A 19,191-nucleotide genomic window follows, 5' to 3' on the forward strand; every position below is an offset into this window, starting at 1 on the left:
TACACCAACACCAAGGAAAGAAAAACTGGGTGAAGGCAGCAAGTCTATTAGGATTTATCTCAAAGCCTGGTTTGTCTCCTCCAAGCACTAGAGTCCTGACAACAAAATCATCATTTAACATTATCTGCAGGGGTGCTTTAAGAATTTTAAGGGGAAAAATAACTAAACCACAATAAAGAATGAGAACAACACTCAAAGTCAAGGTAAGCATGACTGAATACATTTATAAGGTATATTTTTATTAAATTATAGTTCCAGGTAGAAAGTAGGGGAAATTTTCACACAATTTGGGGCTTCAGAGCTCCTCTCTGCTTTATTTCAGAATTTTCTTCTTTTGTTCTTTGGGAACCAGAGATTCTCTTCCATTTGGACTGTCATGTTACATCCTAATTTCAAGGTCCTTACTACTTACTGCAGAATACTTACCATCCACCTAGTAATCAAATAAAAGTCTAGACCGTATTCATTCTTTTCTGAAAGAAGTTTTCTTTAATAAACTTGCTACTGAACATCTGAGGCAAGTCATCTACCAAGGAATGTCCGCTTGGCCTTGTAGTACCCACTCTCATGTAGCTGGAGTATACTTGACGAGGGAAGTACTTTCCAGAATGAATTAGAGATAGAGACCCTACATAGGCAAAAGGCTATCGGGAAAGTCCAGCCAGACACGCACAACAGCAAAGCAAAATCCCAGCCTCAAGTGGTTTAAATAAGAAATGCATCACCTCACATGAGGAAGAATCTGGAGGCAGGACTTTACACAGTCAGAGCAGCAGCTCTAAGGAGTCTTGTGCCAAGGATCCCATACCCTCTCACAGCCATGTCAAGTAGAAGGGAAAAAAAAGTGGTTTTCTGCTCTGGATCTTTTTATGAGGGAGGGGAAAAAAACCTTCCTCGGAAGCCCCCAGCAGACCTGGCTTCCAGACTGTACTGGCCAAATCTGGATCATATATCTACACCATAGGAAGCTGGAAAAATGGGACTCTGGAATTTTCAGCCTCTAAAATAGGCTCTTTGCTTACTAACATTTTAACAATCTTTTTCTAACTGAAAAAATTCAGCATTACTATTTGGCTACTTAAACAAACTTACGGTCTTAGAAATAATCTAGCTTGATGAAGGAATTGTTTTTCCCCCAAATCCAAAAACCAAGCTTAACTACTTTAGAGCTGGTTTGAGGGTTAATAATTCTAAAACATTTTCAAATTATCAACTGTAGGCAATCCAGTGCTATTTTGAAAAATATTAATGCTTACCCACAAAAGAGATTCTCAGAGCAAAGTCTAAGGCTAAATTTATAATAAAAGTTTATCTGACACAAATACCCCTTATACTCTCTAGAACAACCCATCAATGGATTTTGATGGTTTTTCTTCAGAACAGCTTTTTTTGTACTCATTAACCTCAATACGCTGGTATGACAAAGTCTGTATCTAAGAGTTAATGTGCTTCTACTTCCAGAGCAAAAATAGATGACTGGTCAGCTTGAACTTTCCACAATGTTAACCATCTGCCAAATTATTCAGAACCCTCCTAGGAAAAGCCATGATCCTCCACACACTAATTAAATGAGTGAATGCTTTAATCATACTTTAGATAACTAATCTATTTCAATCCTGATAATCTAATTATCTAATTCTAGTAAATAAATTCCAACCTTAGTCCAAAACGATTAGAGGATTAAAGTTTAAAATTAGTGAATGCAAACTGAAATAGATCCACTTTAATGAAGTTCAAAGCAGTTTGTTCTTCTATTAAAAAGTCTGTTTATTATCTGAAATTCAAGAATTGAAATGCAGTATTATGCCAAGGTTTTCTAAATCAGATTTTTTTGTTTTTATTTATTCATTTGAAAGAGAGAGAGAGAAAGAGAGAGAGAAAGCACAAGCAGGGGGAATGGAAGGCAGAGGGTGGGGGAGAAGCAGACTCCCTGTATAGCAGGGAGCCAGAGACTGGGTTGGATCCCAGCACCCTGGGATCTTGACCTGAGCTGAAGGCAGATGCTTAACCAACTGAGCCACCCAGACGCCCCCTAAACCAGATCTAACTAATGTAATATCCCTTCTATTTATTAAGTGAATTCATGCCTATTGGATTTAAAATTCCCTAACAGGAGACTCTTCCCTGATTATTCCATGCAACAGTTACATCAGAGGGAGGTGGGTGAGGGGATGGGGTAAAATATAGGGGATTAAGAATACACTTACCAGTGAAGAGCCCTAATGTACAGAATCAGTGAATCCTATTGTACATCTGAAACTAATAACACTGCATGTTAACTATACAATAAAAGGAAATATACCATCTCCACTCCCCCTGTGTTTTTTCCACATTCTATTTCATCTACCAAACGTTTGTGTGTTTGTTACGTGTGTCCTATGTTGCTCCATAGGCCACAATGACTGCCTATTTTGGCACTCTCACTCCACTGCCCAAAATATTGCCCAATAGAAAGACACTTTACTAAATGTGAGGTAGACTTACTAATGGTCAATCTGCATTTTCAAAAATGTAGTCAATTCACATCAGTAATTACAGTGCAATGATTTCAACAGCAAGAACAAACAAATCACAAAGAAAAAAACAAGAAACTAACAATTGAATTGCTAACCACCACCTCTGCTACCACAAAAGGCAGCCACCAGTTATAATAATCTTTATGTTCCACTCATGGAATAAACAAATTCTAACAACAAGCCTATGATACAGATATTAGTCCCATCTTATGAATGAGGACATTGAGAATCAGAGGTAAAATAAGGTGCCCAATGTCAAAGGGCATCAACAACACAAGTGCTCTCTCAAGTCCCTAACACTCATTTGCAATAACCAGGTAGCATTAAGGGATAAAAAGCAACCTTCGTCAAAATAGCAGGATAGAGCACCCATCTATATAAGGAGCCAGAAAAAGTACAGTACTCAGTGATTTCTACAACTCAACATCAGACTGCTGAACACGAGGCATGTTTAAAAATTAAACATCACTTGAGTCTGTCTTCCAAAAGAAAAGCCTCCAAGTCACTGAGTGGCCTCAGATAAATTGAACTCAAGCATAAGTAACTTATGTTCTCGTAACCTGGCCTTTAGTTAAAGTACCTAGTGAAAACCACAGTGTGTTATTTTTCTCTGACCCAGTTCTATTTTAAATTCAGCCAAAATCATTTTCCACTGTCTTCCTGATTGCTTCTTCATTAGCTCCCGTTTTGTAGATTTCATCTAATCCATTTATTCAATTTCTATATGACTGGTCAAGCTCATTTGTTGTCCCATGAAATAAATGTAATTGATTCTGCCTGCCAGTCATGGTTTCTTAGACATTCCCTCATTACTTCCACCCACATATTTCATGTTTCCCTGGAAAACGGGCAGCCACGTGGAGGCTTAATGCTCCTTTCAATGTCTACATTTATAATTTGTTACAAGATAATTTTATCCGTAGGGAAACTCACATTAAAGATATGCCTCTCAGCCACTATTATGTGGACTGATTTAGGTAGTTAGAGTAAAATCAGTCTTACTTTTCTGTAATACAAATATTACCCCAATTTATAAGTGACATCAGAGATCAATAGCCATCTTAATCCACTAACAAGGAAAGAAGTCTTGGAGTGAGGAAACCAACCCAGTCAGTGTTCCTCACCGACACCAGAGGCTAAAAAGCAAAAGCAGTTTTTGAAGGTTTGAGAAATATTTTTAAATTAAGTAAACATCCTACTTGTGGCCTTTATACATTCAAAAACCCTGTGATTCCAGCTGCCCACAAACGTAAGCACTTCGTTAGACAAATGCGTTGTTTTCCACACTAGAACACGGTTCAGCAGTATTTTTCAACTTGACAGTTTTACTTACTGTCTTAGAAGCAGTATTAATGTACTGCATCACCATTTCTTTTTTGATGCTGAAGTCCTTTTCCCGCAATGGTGCCTTCTTATCTTCATTTAAATTCATATCTTCCTGGAAAACACAATTAAAAAGCCTCATTTTAGAATCTAAGTAGAACAGCAATTCTACATACCCTAGGAATGGGGGGGAGGGGGATCAATAATTTGTGACTAAAGCAGCATTAATTGTTTTGGAATGATTTACGTGTAGTTTTGCCTGGAGAAAAAAGAGCAGGAGATACTGAAAAAAAAAAAAAAAACATGCTCTAGATCATTCTAACAGGTTAAAATGCTTATCAGAAAATCTTTTTAAATTCAGAGAGTTAGTAAAATTACATTCTCTTCACTGTAGATAATTAGATAGTTGAAGATTTCTACCTTTCATTAGGTCATCTAGATTCACAATTTAAATACACATATACAACTATAGGTTGTTCTTTTTTTTTTTTTTAATTAACAACAGCTGCACCTGAAGCCATCTTGCACTATTTCTGAAAGAACTGCTCCAAGCTGTCATAAAATTTAGAAGATATATAAGCCAAGCACTTTCCAGATTGTGTAGCTACAAGCTCATATAATCAAATACTTGGTTTAGATCCTAGCAAAACGCAAAGCATCCTATAGTTGTCTCTTCTCTACGCATATCAAAAATACCCACTAACTACTTTGTTTATTCTGTGTTCTAAATCACATAAAAATTGTACTTGTAAAAAGAGTACATCCCTAAAATCCAACATTTCTCAATAGCACCAATCAAAATAAATGGTTAAGTAACCTAGATCTTGCTATAGGTTGCATTCTAACTAAAAATACATATCAAGAATATCCACTTACATATGGGAATTCCTATGTAAGAGGTACTTTAGCTAGAGGCTCTTCTGCCAAAGGGAAAGGAGGCTGAGGGAAGCAGTACAAATGGATTTCCTCCAGATATTAGCCCTTGGTCATTTGTGATGTACGATATAACACACCTGAATTCCATAGCCATGCAGAAACAGGTGCATAAAAAAAAAATCAGAACTTTAGATCACCTGTGGAGCCCAGCAGGGTAAATTTATTCTAAGTTTTGTAAGAGTGCTACAATTCATCAGACGCTGTAGTTTATGCCTTTAGCTGACTCAGTTTTTGGCTACTAATCCCTTCAAGCACTTAAAAGTCAAAATTTCCTTCATTTCACCTTGATATAAATATTTAAGATCTTAGAAGTTCTTCCACTTGACACTCTAATAAAAGGTAGTAATTAGTAATGTCACTCCTGGCTGTTCAAGTTAGAAATATCCTATTATGTGAATAATGGGTTTGTTTTGTTCCCCTCTTCTCCCCTCCCTTTTTTTTTTTTTTTTTCCTTTAAGCCAAGGGCTTTTAATAGGCCTTAATACCATTTAGGATTTTAGAAAGGTCTTGGGATATTTTGGGTGTCAGTGACTGAGAGGATGCTACCAGCATTTATTAAGGTGTGCTAGACATTCTTCAACACCTGGGCTAATCCTACACAATAAGAAACTGTCCTGCGTCCCGCAGACAAATTCACATATCTTAAAGAAAACCGTAACTTATAAGGCTAGACTAATTCAATCGAATTAAATGTAAAATGCAATATGTAAATTGTCACAGATCAAATACTTCGCATTGTGAGTTTTTAAGATACACTGATTTTTCTAAGAATTCAACTACTCTGCAAATTATAGTTACACTGGGTTTTTTGTTTTAAATAACCTTTACCATCAATCGTGTTCTATTTTTGAAATATGAGTATCCCTGGACAACACTGGATGTGGCACCACTGCTGTTATACTCACATGAAGCAAAGATTCAAGAATGACTTTATTATACCTTCCTGAGCAGTCAAAGCCAATTGCTTATATTGAAATGTATATTATTGTATTATGCAGTACAGTAAGGCATTAAGTACATTTTAAAAATTATAAGTGTAGATAGCGTATATTACCTATAAAGAATTTCACTGAAAGAAAGTAATGGGGAAGTTACGGGGAAAGTAATGGGAATAGTTGTTATAAAAGGGCAAGGGGTATAGTAAGAGTACTGAGAACCTCTGTATTAAATTATTCACTTTTATTTTTTTCTGTCCAATGGCCAAGCATGACCCAGCCTCTTTAACCAGCAAATTAAAATATGCAGTAAATACAGAATATTAAAAAACCTAGAAGTCCATTAATTGTGGCTGAAATCAAAATAAAATTTTAAGGGATATGCTTTTAAAAAGTCTACTGCTTTCTTTTTTGAAAGGCATATTCAAGAGGATAGCTCACACAAAAGTAGTATATTGGGAATTAAGGAAGAAACCCAGAGTTCTCCCAACCTCTTTACCCTACCTTATCCCATCTTTCTTATCCAAATATAGCACTTGCTTCATAACAGTACCTGTTTAAAAGCAAAAAGAGAAACAAAGAAGAAATGATACTAAGAAGTTTGGAATTAGCTACATGGTACCACACACCTTTCGCATTTGGCATCTAACTCACAGGTGGCCATCTCTATATGGCCAGAAAGAAATGGCACCGGAAAAGCCAGCTCTGCCATTTACAAAAGAAAAGGAAATACGGAAGTAATGAAAAGGAAAAATATGTAGTTGTGTATAAAAAATGCAAAATGTATAAAATAGATGATTTTTACCTCTACAAAGAAAAAGGTTGAAAGAAAAAAGCCTTATTGGACACTGATTTTAGTGGTGGGGCAGGCGAGGGGTTGGCAGTGGTACAAATCCCTTGGTAAATGTATTAGAAGTTTTTTCCTAACAAATGCACATCTATGTTATGGGGGAAGAAAAAAAATTCCTTCTACCCTTTATAGGTTCTTCTAAATTAATCTAGGAATTAAGTTGCCAGGAGGCAGATTAATGGGAGAAATCAGGAGAATGGGAGAAATGGGAGAAATTTGATTAATGAATCAAATCTGATTCACACATACAAGAAGCCCACATACATGAAAGATTCCAAGACAGAAAGGTAAAATGAGGTCTATATGCCATAATAAGCTAAGGGTTTCAAAGAGAAGAAGGGCAATTCACAGAGAGGCAAGAAGTTTGTTAATTAGATATTTGTCCTCCTATACACACGGGTTGCTCAGATAAAATTACTCTCTCATAATAACTCTCTGGGATAGACTCCCAATTTAGATTCTTCTAGGTGGTTCAGAGAGGGGCAAAAAGTTTCTCTTGAGCCCACAGAGTCTCAACTGCCTTCAGCACAAATAGTGCACATGCCAAAGTGGCACATATTGGGGAAACTTGCTCTGAACACTGTCGGCGTTTTTATGTTTAATCCCATAGGAGCTAAGCTAAGCACCTCTGAAAGCTCTCCAAGAAACTGGAGTGGGGGAAAAGAAAAAAAAAAAAAAAAAAGAAACTGGAGTGGGAGGGTTGGGTGCGGGGGATCCAGAGGAGCCTAGCATCTTCATTTAATGACCCCTGCCTTAAGGGGAAATCTTCAGCCTGAGATTTTGAGTATCACACTGTCTCAACTCCATGAATTACAGAACAGAAAATACAGACTCCCAGAAATCAAACGACTTTTCACGGGGAACTGGCTATTCGAAATGTGAGAACTGGAGCTCAGACTCCCAGTCTAGAGCAGTTTCCAGATAATTATAATAGGTCCCTTGAAAGCAAGTCATCAATTTTTATGTTACTCAGTTTACATCTGCTCCAGATGATACAGTATCTCTACTCTTAGGTCAAGTTCCCTAGAGATAGAGTATAAGACAGGGATTCTGATGCAGAGGACTAATGGAGGGGATGCACTCAGGAGAGGGGAGTGAAAAAAAAAACAAGACAGAGCAGGGCAAAAGACATTTGAAAATGTTGCCTCAGCTAGACTCTGGCTTCACCCGAATTGCCCAGCTATCAGTACTACCAAGAGGGAGAGAGCAGCCTCACACCTCCAAATCAGTCAATTAGCTTCGGGGTCCTAATTACCAAACCCCAAATCTCTGAATAGGGCAGCTGTGAGCCACTAGGAATCAATATTTATCACCTGGGGTTTGCAAGCACCAGGCTGGTAAAGGGGTGGGGGGGGGTACCAACAGTACCCACTACACCTTTTGAAAATAACTTTATCTTTATAGTAAGGCTTCTTTCTAAACAGAATTTAATAATACAGAAACTCATATTCACGGCCTCAACAAGCAATAAGAGCCACTGTATTAACCAATTCTTCCATTCAAACATAGGATGGGACATCATCTAGTACCCTGCATAGGTACAAAATGATACTACAGGTACAAATTTTGAGAACCCTGAAATGAGGTTTACTTCAACATATCAATGTACTGGAATAGATGTATGTAATTCATTAAATATTACAAATCAAGCACTGAACAGGAAATACACAGAACATAACTGCAAAAGACCAGCTGAGTAATTTGAGTGAGGCTAATATTTAGTGTAAGAGTATATAGGAGATAGGATATATAGTGTATAGTGTACAAATTTCCCACTTAATAGATATTTATTAGTTGGCTATTTAGCTGAATAATCTCAAAAATACTTAAGCAGTTATCAAATCAAAACTTTGAAGAGTATGGTTAATGTTTTATTAATATCTTAACATACATTATAAGTTAACTCATTTATAGTGCTACCTTCATATACATGTTGAGACACAGTTTTGCCTGGGGACACAGGGAGTTGCAACATCAAAAACTAATTTTCCTTCAGTTAATTACTTTCTAATTAAAAACTTTACCTTAATTGAACCACTGTGCTATTTTACTACATGAGGCTGACTGGAACTAAGGATAGATTTTAGTAAAAGAAAAAAAACACTGCAAAAGAAACTCAAATTGAGGGGTACTCTACAGATAAAGATTCTTCTCAAGTATCCCCCGATCATGAAAGATAAGGAAATGCCACTGACTGAAGGAGTCTAAGTATATATAGCAAACTGATCTCAAGGTATGATCCTGGATTGGATCCTAGAACAGAAAAAGCCTGAGTAGAAAAACTGGCAAAACCTCAATAATGTAGTTAGTATCGTACCAACATTAATATCTCAGTTTTAATAACTGCACTCAAGTTACAGAAGGGGACATCTGAGAACATTGGGTGAAGGTTACATAAGAACTGTGTGCTCTTTTTGTGACCCTTCTGTAAATCTAAGATTGTTTCAAAATCATATTCTCAAAAAAAAAAATCATATTCTCGTAAGACTAAATTGAAATATTCATAACATCTCTGCCATAAAATCATTTAAGAATGAAAAAAATGGAACATCACTCACTCTTTTTTTTTTTTTAAGTCTAAGTAAGAAGTTTGCAGTGTATTTGGCTACAATAAATATAGACTTGACAGAGGGGGAAGGAAGTAAAGCCACTATCAGAATAAATCCAAGACTAGTTAGAGTTAAGACAAAGGTATCAGAATTCCATTCCAAATCTAAAAGGTCAGGCACCCTTTGGGATTTTCCCCAAACAAAATTTAAGTTGCTCACATTTCTTCCCATTTTCGTTCCAAACCTGCTCTGCAAACCATCCTCACTCTTCCCACAATTCTTTCTACAGCTTTTCACAAAGATTTAGTATTTCTGTCATCTTAAATAATGGTTAAGTTCTTGGGCCAGGCCAGTGCTAAACATATATAAGCTCTTTCATTAATCATCGTGAATAACCCACCCAAGATATGTACTAGCCTCTTTTCATTGAGGAGAGAGTGGAGGCTTAGGGAAATTCTTTCAGTTGCCCATAGTACTACGGCTGAGATTTGAATTCTGGTCTGCCTTAACTCTCCATTCTTATTCCCATAGTATTTATCTCCATTATCAACTAAAATCCCATTTCCTTTGTGGCTAATACTATTAGACTTATTATTTATGTTGCCAGCAACTTGTGTTGACTCCTCTCCCATCCCATGCCTTGCCATCCAGTCTTTGGCCTCCCCACACCAGCAGTCTTTACTTTCATTTTTCTCAACCACAGTCATCATGACCATACCTAGACTTTTTCATTATCTAAAAACTGTTCTACTCAAGTATCATCATAATCCCCATGACCCTATTCTCTGGCCCCCATCTTCTTTTCACTTGTCCTACTTCCACCCTGACCACTTCAATAAAACCTCTAGCTTCTTCATCTCCTCCATTTTCTCCCAAAGCAAGTCAATTCCATGGTCCATCGCTTCCTTATGGAAAAGCCAACTAGTTTTTCCTTCTCAAATTCCCTAAGGTACTTATTTCAAACTTGCCCTTCCCCAAGAACTATGAAACTACCACTTCTACCTATCATTTTCAGTAAACAAATTTCAATTTCCTCCGTGAAAAGAAAGCTTCCAATTTCCCATTTCCTATATTACCAATTTATTTGCACACTAATCTTTATCAATTCTTGCATCCATCCAAAGATAATTCCATTCATTTATGGATCCTCGTTCCTCTCACCTCCTGAAAGGGCACTGCATATCAATTATTCTTTTTCAATCCTATCTCACTAAATTGTTCTCAGTTGGTTGAGTCTCAATATATAAACATGCTAATCCTTAATGGTTTAAAATTAAAAGGAAAAAGAGCCTTCCCTCAACCCTAGCTCTGCTTTATATATGGCCTCCTTGATTCTCCTTCACAAGTAACCTTTAAAAGGACTTTTTCTGCACACGTGCTGCCACTTTCACAGTGCATACACCACAGTGGATTTCCTTCCAGGTATTTGCTAAATAAATATGATGTAACAAAAGTTCCCAAACAGAATTTCCTAATCCTATTTCAGGACAAAACATGAAATTGAGGTGAAGGATGGAGCTGGAGCTAGGGATAATACTCACACCCCTAGCTGAGAACTGTGACAGAAACAAGGTCGAGCCCCAGAAATGGATTCTTCAGACAGTAGTACTGACACCGGTAAATAGAGCCAAGCTGAAATCCAGGACGGAACCTTGGAAAACCACACACCACCTCAGTGAGCTGGAACAAGGGTGGTATCTGTGGGAGGAAGTGAACAGAGTGGAGATCCTACAGACTTCCCTCAAACTGTCTAGGTTTCTGTGATGTACTATGTCTACCCAGAGGAATGAGGGCTATACCTTCTTCTAAATTGCACAAGGACATCATATGTGTCAAGAGCAGCTCTGACCCGGATATAGAATATAGTCAAAGGAATATAGTCAAATTAGCAGCTTTTTAAAATACTGCAAAAGATTTTGCCTATGTGCCGGATGGGGCCAGAAGTTCCCACCAACAAGAAAGTCACAAGTTTGCTACTATATTTTACACACCCTGACTCCATCCTACTGAAAAAATACTGGTACAAATATTTCCCACATTTTCTTGGCAAAACTGAGGTGGGGGTGGGGGGAGATCCAATCTTAATACTCTTGCAAATACATGCAACTAGTTAGAGCACTAAGGAGCAATCAAGCAAAGAATGGCAAACAGAATGGACATATTTTCAACTGAGTTACAAACATTAGTCTCACTATTTTCATTCACGGATGTGGATTTTACAAGACAGCATGCTCATTAAATTTACATACATCAAGTTGAGTGGGATAGTTAACACCATGGAGAGTCAGATTAAATTTAAAATGATTGACTATTTGGAGAATTAAGTGAATATGCACAGACAGCAAGTTGAAGACGGTCAGGTTTGAGGTAATTCACCCAGAGAGGAAAAACTCTACAGACAGGCAGAGGCATGCCAGTTAGAAAATGTTTGTGGAGAGACAGGACAGTACTCGATCCAAACATTCATGTGGATCAATAAGCATAATATCAGAAGGTAAGAACTGGAAGCACAGCAATATCAAAATCAAACATTAATTCTTAAGTCAAAAGTAATCCTCTCATTTCAATAGTGTATTAAAGCTTCTGTTTCATGAGTTAAAACCAAGAGAATTATTCTTGCAAATAGTCTGTTTTGCTTAGTTTGCTCTTTTGTTTACAGCAACAAATTGGTTAAGCATTTTCAGAGGTCCACAAGATCCCCTAATTACTTCTCCTGAGACTTCAGATCTCAACATCCTAGAAGCACAATTTTGCCTCTATCTCCACTAAAAGTGTTCTTCTGTTCTTAATCACAATGGAATTCATCTTCCATGCCACATGTCAAAAAAGTCTTGCTAATGCTTATCCTTACACTAGGGTAGTGTTTATACTATCATGAACAGTTTAGCGCCAAATAAAGTGAAAGATTTCATGATCTCATTCCAGATAATTATATACACTCAAATCATGCACATTAACTGAATCTACTATCTAGTTCGGTAATTTGTTTTATTCTCAAGTTAGGTTTACATAAAACTAGAAAACCTTTAAGAGATAAATACACCTTGGAAAAAAATCAGAATTAACACTATTACTACTTTATATTCAACATGTCCATAAATATGCTAACCTTACAGAATAACTGATCTTTCTTTTGACCACTTTTTACTATGTTCTTATGTATAATATTATAGTAATCTTTGTACTTATCAATGTGATTATAGAGAATTTTTTTTTTTGGTTCCGCCAATAGTGATGTTGGATTTTCACTGTTCTATCCATGGCATCTTTACTCAATCCCCATTAAAATTAACAGGAATCCAGACAGCTAGCTCATTAACAGGACAGCAGCCAGAAAACAGTATTTATCCAGAGACTAATAAAGAACTCACATAAAATGTTTGACCAAATACTCTAGAGCTGGAGCTTATAGGAAGTGTAAAGTATCTCAATTTAAAACCAAATTTCAATTTGTCCCAAAGCCAGTATCAAAAACAAAAGGAAAAAGAAACTCAAGCATCACTTTTCTTCCATATGAGTTTTAGCTGAATAGACAAGAAATGAAATTAATATGCAGGGAGCTGCATAACTAATTTATTTTGAAATATTATCTTACTGGAACTGGTCAAACATATACATAAGAACGTACAATCACAAACAATTGTTATCTGATCTTTTAGATAAGAACACAGCTACTGATAAAAGTAGCTTTTTATTTGCTTTTCAACTCTTCTAAACAAATAGCCATTTCTTCACCAATTACACGAACGATAAATAAATAGTCATTGGACTGAACATACAAAAGCCAACTTTTCTGAGATGAAAGAAGACTGAGAAAAAGTCCACACAGTTGGAAAAGAAGAGACTTACTTCCTAATTGGTGAAAGAGCATGCCTAAACTTTATCATAATACTTATTCTTCTTAAAATTCCTCTAACCATTTTATTGGTTCAACGAACTCTCACCAGGCAAAATCCAATGCTCCTAAATCATTTATTTTCTCATTTATCTGGATCTAAAGAGAAACAACTAGGCATTGACATTATTCCCCCCTGACAAACACAACCCATGAATCAACTTGACAATTGCCTTAATACTTCTCTTTTCCTCCTCCTCCTCCTCCTATTTGGATTATTATTCGGATTGCTTTTAAGCCACCTTTCCCTAAACTTTTCAATTTCTACCTAAAGGAAAGGGAAAGGGACAACTAATAGATCAAAACAAACCATTCCCACACAACCACTCTCATTTTATCTGATCAACCTTAAATATACTTTAAGTTGTTAGGAAATAAAAAATACTCATGATACAGAAAAGCAGATTTGTAAAGAATGCTAATACTTGAAATAAACTGCTAGTGGGAATCTATAGCAACCAATAAACAGAATTAACATAAAAGAATCTTTCTTGGTTTAGCTTTTCATTCCAACTATGGGTAAGATATCACCTCCACATTCAACACAAACAGGCACTCATTCATTTATCTGAATAGAGACATAGCCATGCATAAATCCTCAAGACCAAGGATTAAGGAGGAAAAAAGTGATAGGGAAAGAAATAGAAAATAGAGTCTTTCACAGGTATCCAAAGAGTGAGAAGATGGAATAAAGTTAGCAAGATGGTAAGGCACCTGGCTGGTTCAGCTGGTTAAGTGATCAACTCTTGGTTTAAGTTCAGGTATGTTCTCAGGGTCCTGAGATCCAGCCCCAGATGGGGTTCCCTGCTAACCAGAGTCCCCCTGAGATTCTTTCTCTCCCTCTGCCCCACCCCACCACCTTCCACATGTGTGAGCTCTCTCTGCTTCCCTCCCTCCTCACATGTGCACACTCTCGCAAATAAGTTTTTAAAAATATAAAAAGAAGTTAACAAGATCAATCCTTCTCCCACCAACTACAGTAAGTATCAAAACATATGTATGTGGTCATATATTCTATTTTATAAGTTCATTGAGCTTTTTTTTTTCTTCTTCTTCTGGACCTTATACTTCAAACACATCTGATTTGTTTATAAAAAGACATTCAAAAAAAAAAGACATTCAATATTTAACTCTACATGTGCTAATTTTTTTTTTCATTTGATTGCTTAAACACAGTGTTACCAAGGCCGAAAAAACAGATAACTAGACAATGCATGCAATATGCACTGTGAAGCCACTATGGAGACAGAGATGAGTGAAGTTAAATATCTGTTGTCCACTAACATACATTTCTTAGAAAAAAAAGTTCATATAGCAGAGTTCTCATTAAAGAAGTTCTTACAGTTCCGGACAGCCTGGGTGGCTCAGCGGTTTAGCGCCACCTTCAGCTCAGGGTGATCCTGGAGACCCAGGATCAAATCAAACGTCAGGCCTCCTGCAAGGAGCCTGCTTCTCCCTCTGCCTGTGTCTCTGCCTGTCTCTGTCTGTCTCTATCTCTGTGTCTCTTATGAATAAATAAAATCTTTTTTAAAAAAAAGTTTTTACGGGATCCCTGGGTGGCGCAGCGGTTTGGCGCCTGCCTTTGGCCCAGGGCGCGATCCTGGAGACCCGGGATCGAATCCCACGTCGGGCTCCTGGTGCATGGAGCCTGCTTCTCCCTCTGCCTGTGTCTCTGCCTCTCTCTCTCTCTCTCTCTGTCTCTCTCTCACTATCATAAATAAATAATAAAAAAAATTTAAAAAAAAAAGTTTTTACAGTTCTAATGAATCAACAAGTAAAATAAATATCAGAGTCACTCAATCAGAAAATACACAGTTTAAAAAAAAAAAAAGTTAGCAGGATCAAGAATCTACCTTACTGGAAAGGCCAGTCTAGTGAGGAAATAACCATAACTCAAGTAACTGAAATGTAAAATGAGAAAAGACCTTTCTAAATACTTTAGGGAGAGAAAAATTGAACATATTAACTCTTGTCTAGGGTTTTTAGAAAAAACGTTATGGAACTGATTGTGTTTCATCTTCATTTCAGAAGCAGAGAGGACTTAAAAAAAAAAAAAAAAAAAAACAGGTGGAGTACTTATTTGGAGCCAGAAGAGGACTTTTTTAAGAAGCTGCAGTACATAGAAATAAGAACAGCTTCTCAGTCCCCTAATTCAAGGTTTATTATGTTTGGAATGAAATCTCAGATTTGAAAAATACTCATCACTTTCAAGAAGACAGTTTTAACTTTTATTGTACAATTCTACTCAGTACAATGGAAAAGGAGTAAAAAACATAAGTTTCTCACATATATTCTGTTAGGACACAAAATAATATAAGGGAATCTACAAATAAAAACTAGTGAGAATTCTGTAATGTTACCAGGTACCAAAATTCATAACAAAGATTGGCAATATTCTTAGTTTAAAAAAAATTTAAGGGCAGCCCAGGTGGCTCAGCAGTTTAGCGCTGTCTTCAGCCCAGGGCCTGATCCTGGAGACCGGGGGATCGAGTCGCACATCAGGCTCCCTGCATGGAGCCTGCTTCTCCCTCTGCCTGTCTCTCTCTCTCTGTGACTCTCATGAATAAATAAAACCTTTAAAAAAATTTTAAGATAGTTACATATCAGAAATAAAAAATAAACCAAATAGATGTACAAGGCCCCTAGGGAGAAAAACCATAAATTTTTACTGTTTAAGGAACTAAAAAATTTAGAGATAACACATACAATATTCACAGAAGGGAAAACTTATCACAGAAGTATTCATTTTGCATAAATCAATAAATTCACTGAAATTCCGATCAAGATCCCAAGAGGGTTTATAATGGAACTTAACTGATTTTAAAATTAATATAAAAACACAAATGCTCAAGAATAGTCAAGATGATTTTGAATAGAGGGAGGGGATCTTAGATAATAAGGCTTAATATACAGCTATAGTAATTAAGACAATGGATGTAGATGAGAGTTAGACAAATAGACTAATGGACAAAATCAAATCTCCAAAACAAATCCACATACATGGCAGGAACTTGACTTTTACCAGGGAAGGTATGATAAATGAAGGATAAGAAGGACTATTAAATCAATGATAACAGAAAAAAAAAAAAAAAAAAAAACAGTAAATCCACATAGGAGAAAAACTGTATCCATATCTTACAAGACATACAGATATGGAATCTTAAAATACAGAACAGATTTATGATGTCAGGATCAAGAAGGATTTCTTAAATATACAAAAAGCCAAGACCTTAAAGAGATGGATAAGTCAGTCCACATGGAATTTTACAGTTCTGTACCTTAATCCATCTACCCCTAAAGAAAGTAAAAAAGACAAGACATCGACTGGGACAAGATGCTTTACAGCTTATAAATGGACATGAATATTAATCCAAATAGGTGACAAATTCTATAAATCAATATTAAAAAAGACAAAATCTCTAGTAATAAAATAGGCAAAAGATATGAAGAAATTTATCAAAGAATAAACCAAAGGGCTAATAAATGTGTGAGATGTTCAAACTTATGATCATTACAAAATGAATTATTTAAGGTAAGAGGTAACCTGTTTACAATTAACAGACCTACAATTAAAAAGCTTTATAGTACCAATGAAAATTCAGGGACATTCTACAAATTAACCAAGTGGAATCTTCAAAAATGTCAAATTCAAAACATAAAAGGAAAGTATGAGGACTATTCCAAAATGAAGGAGATTTTAAAAACTTGACAGTTGAATGAAACATATGATTCTAAACTGTACTCTTTTCCTATAAAGACCATTTTTGATACTACAGATAAAACCTGAATAAGGTCTGAGCATTGGGTGATAGAAATTGATCACTGTTAACTTTCTTATTTGGGTGGTTGTATTGTGGTTATGCTGAAGAATGTCCTTTATTTGCAGGGACTAATACTAAAAACTTAGTAGATTATGGGACATGAAGTCAGCGACCCACCATCAATGGTTAAGAAAAAAGTTTCTATACGTTAAAAAGTTTCTATACATTATTACACAGAAAGTTTGACATAGGAATGAAACTATCAGATTCAGGGTATTGTTCACCTTCAAGAATTAAGGAAGAAAAAAAAAAGAATTAAGGAAGAAGAACGGAATTAAAGAGTGTACAAGGCACTTCAGTTATACCTGTGGTGGTGTTTGTTATGTTCTATTTTTTTGTATACTTGAAATATCCTATTTAACAAAAGCATCTTTCAACAAAAGTAGATTCAACATTACACAATGAAAATAGTTTCAAAAGTCAAATTGTGAACACCTTTACTATTATCTATGCTTCCCCACACTACAAGCTGATATATGTATTAAACAGGTCATCTAAGCTCTTAATACCAGTAGACACCTAAAGCACATGCTTAAGAGATAATGATAGGGTTTTATAAATGTGTTCTCTCCTATATTAGATAAAGCTGACAAACATCTTCCCAAGAAAAGATTAGGGCATCACTATTCATACTTATATACTTTGTACAATTTTAGGAGACCATTTTTCTTCCATTATTAGAAGTGATGACAGGAAGTCCAGAATTTAAAAACTTTGCCAGAATAATCTTATCATCAGTGGCACTCATTTAATGTCTATTAGTGATCACATCTAGATAGGTGACCTTTCTTGCATAGTTTTCATTCTTTCAGAGAGAAGTGAGAAATCAAAACAGAAAGCGATGAATGCATGAAATCTCTCTCCTATTATTTTAATATTTTTTATGTAACTGAGAAAACTGGCAATTAAAGTAATTTCCATCTAAGCAGAACTGCAGGTAAGAAGAATGTGGTATCTTAGAAATCTTAAAAGTTAGGAACATGCAAATAACAGGCAATTATTTAAGATAAACCAGTTGGATGCTGCTGCATGAATTTAATCTAGTGGGAGATCAAAATAACAAAGGAGAAGTTCTACCAGGGATTTACACACAAGCAACTGTGAGAGACAGGTTTAAAGAGTGCTAGGTCTGATAGAACATGGAAAAGTGTCAAAGAAGAGTAATGTTTGGGCCAGAACTTAAAGAGTAAGAGTTCTTTAGCAGAGACATGGAAGGGTGAATGGAAGACTAGTGCAATAACCCAGGGAAGAGGTAATGAAAGCTTCAACAGATTAGAAACAAAACCTGGACCTATTAAGGACAGAAATGAATGGATGTGACTAATGCCTGAGTGGGACCAAGAAGGATTCCCAGATCTCAGTGTGGGCTTCTGAGAGAGAATTAAGGAAGGAGCAGTTTTGTGAGGAATTTATTTTGTTTAAAAGAATAAGACAGAAAGGTGAAGTCAACAAGATGGCAACATAGGTCATTGATTGCCAAAGTCGAAAGATACCCCCTACAAAGGCAATTAACTATCCATAGGCTAGATAGCACTATGAAAATCCCAGAAACCAGGAATAAAGCTGAAGCATGCCCCTGACTGAAAAGACGGTAAGGATGGTATTAAAAATCAGGTATTCATGACAACTAAAGTAAAAAATTTCCAATAACTGATCCCAAATAAATAGAGGTCTATCCGCTGACAAAAAATTCCAAATAATCCTCTTTGAAGAGCTCTGAAACAAAAGGTATTCAAAGATAAGTCATTTGATGTTTTCTAGTCAAAGGAGCAAAATGAAAGTAAAAAATGTCTATGGGACACCAACGAGAGAAACAAAATATCCATTGTAGAAATCTCCAGAGGAAAAAAAAAAGGTACAGAAAATCTAAAGTGATAATGGCTGAATACTTCCCTAACTTGGGATGAGAAATGGACATCCAGATTCAAAAGTTCCAAGGGTTTCCAAATAGGTTGGACCCAAAAAGGGCTGCAACTGAGACACATTATAATTAAATGGCCAAAAGTCACAAAGAGAATGTTGAAAGCATAAAAAGGAAAAGGGACTAGTCACATATAAGGGAGACCCCCAAGACTATTAGCAGATTACCCAGTGGACACTTTCCAGGACAAATGAAAGAAACACTCAAAGTGCTGAAAGGAAAAAAAAAAAAAAATTCAACAAAGAATGCCGTATCCAGCAAAGCTGTCCTTCATAAATAAAGGAGAGATAAGGACTTTCTGAAAGCTGACAGAGTTCATCACCGGTAACCTGCCTTACAAGAAATGCTAAAAGAAATTCTCAAGCTGAAATAAAAGGACACTGATCATCACCAAAAAGTATAGGAAAATATAAAACTCATTCACTAAAAAATTCCTATTCTGATT

The 19,191-nt window shown here is 36.1% G+C and overlaps 1 protein-coding gene across 1 annotated transcript in view; it reads right to left on the bottom strand.

Moving 5' to 3' along the window:
• DIAPH3 (diaphanous related formin 3) overlaps positions 1-19,191 on the bottom strand; it is a 490,845-nt gene that overhangs the window by 413,405 nt on the left and 58,249 nt on the right. The window contains exon 4 of the mRNA XM_026009631.2: positions 3,850-3,954. Coding sequence (XP_025865416.2) covers positions 3,850-3,954 — 105 coding nt within the window. The remainder of the gene's footprint in view (positions 1-3,849; positions 3,955-19,191) is intronic.

Source organism: Vulpes vulpes, chromosome 6 (genome assembly GCF_048418805.1).
Source record: "Vulpes vulpes isolate BD-2025 chromosome 6, VulVul3, whole genome shotgun sequence".
Lineage (NCBI taxonomy): Eukaryota > Metazoa > Chordata > Mammalia > Carnivora > Canidae > Vulpes > Vulpes vulpes.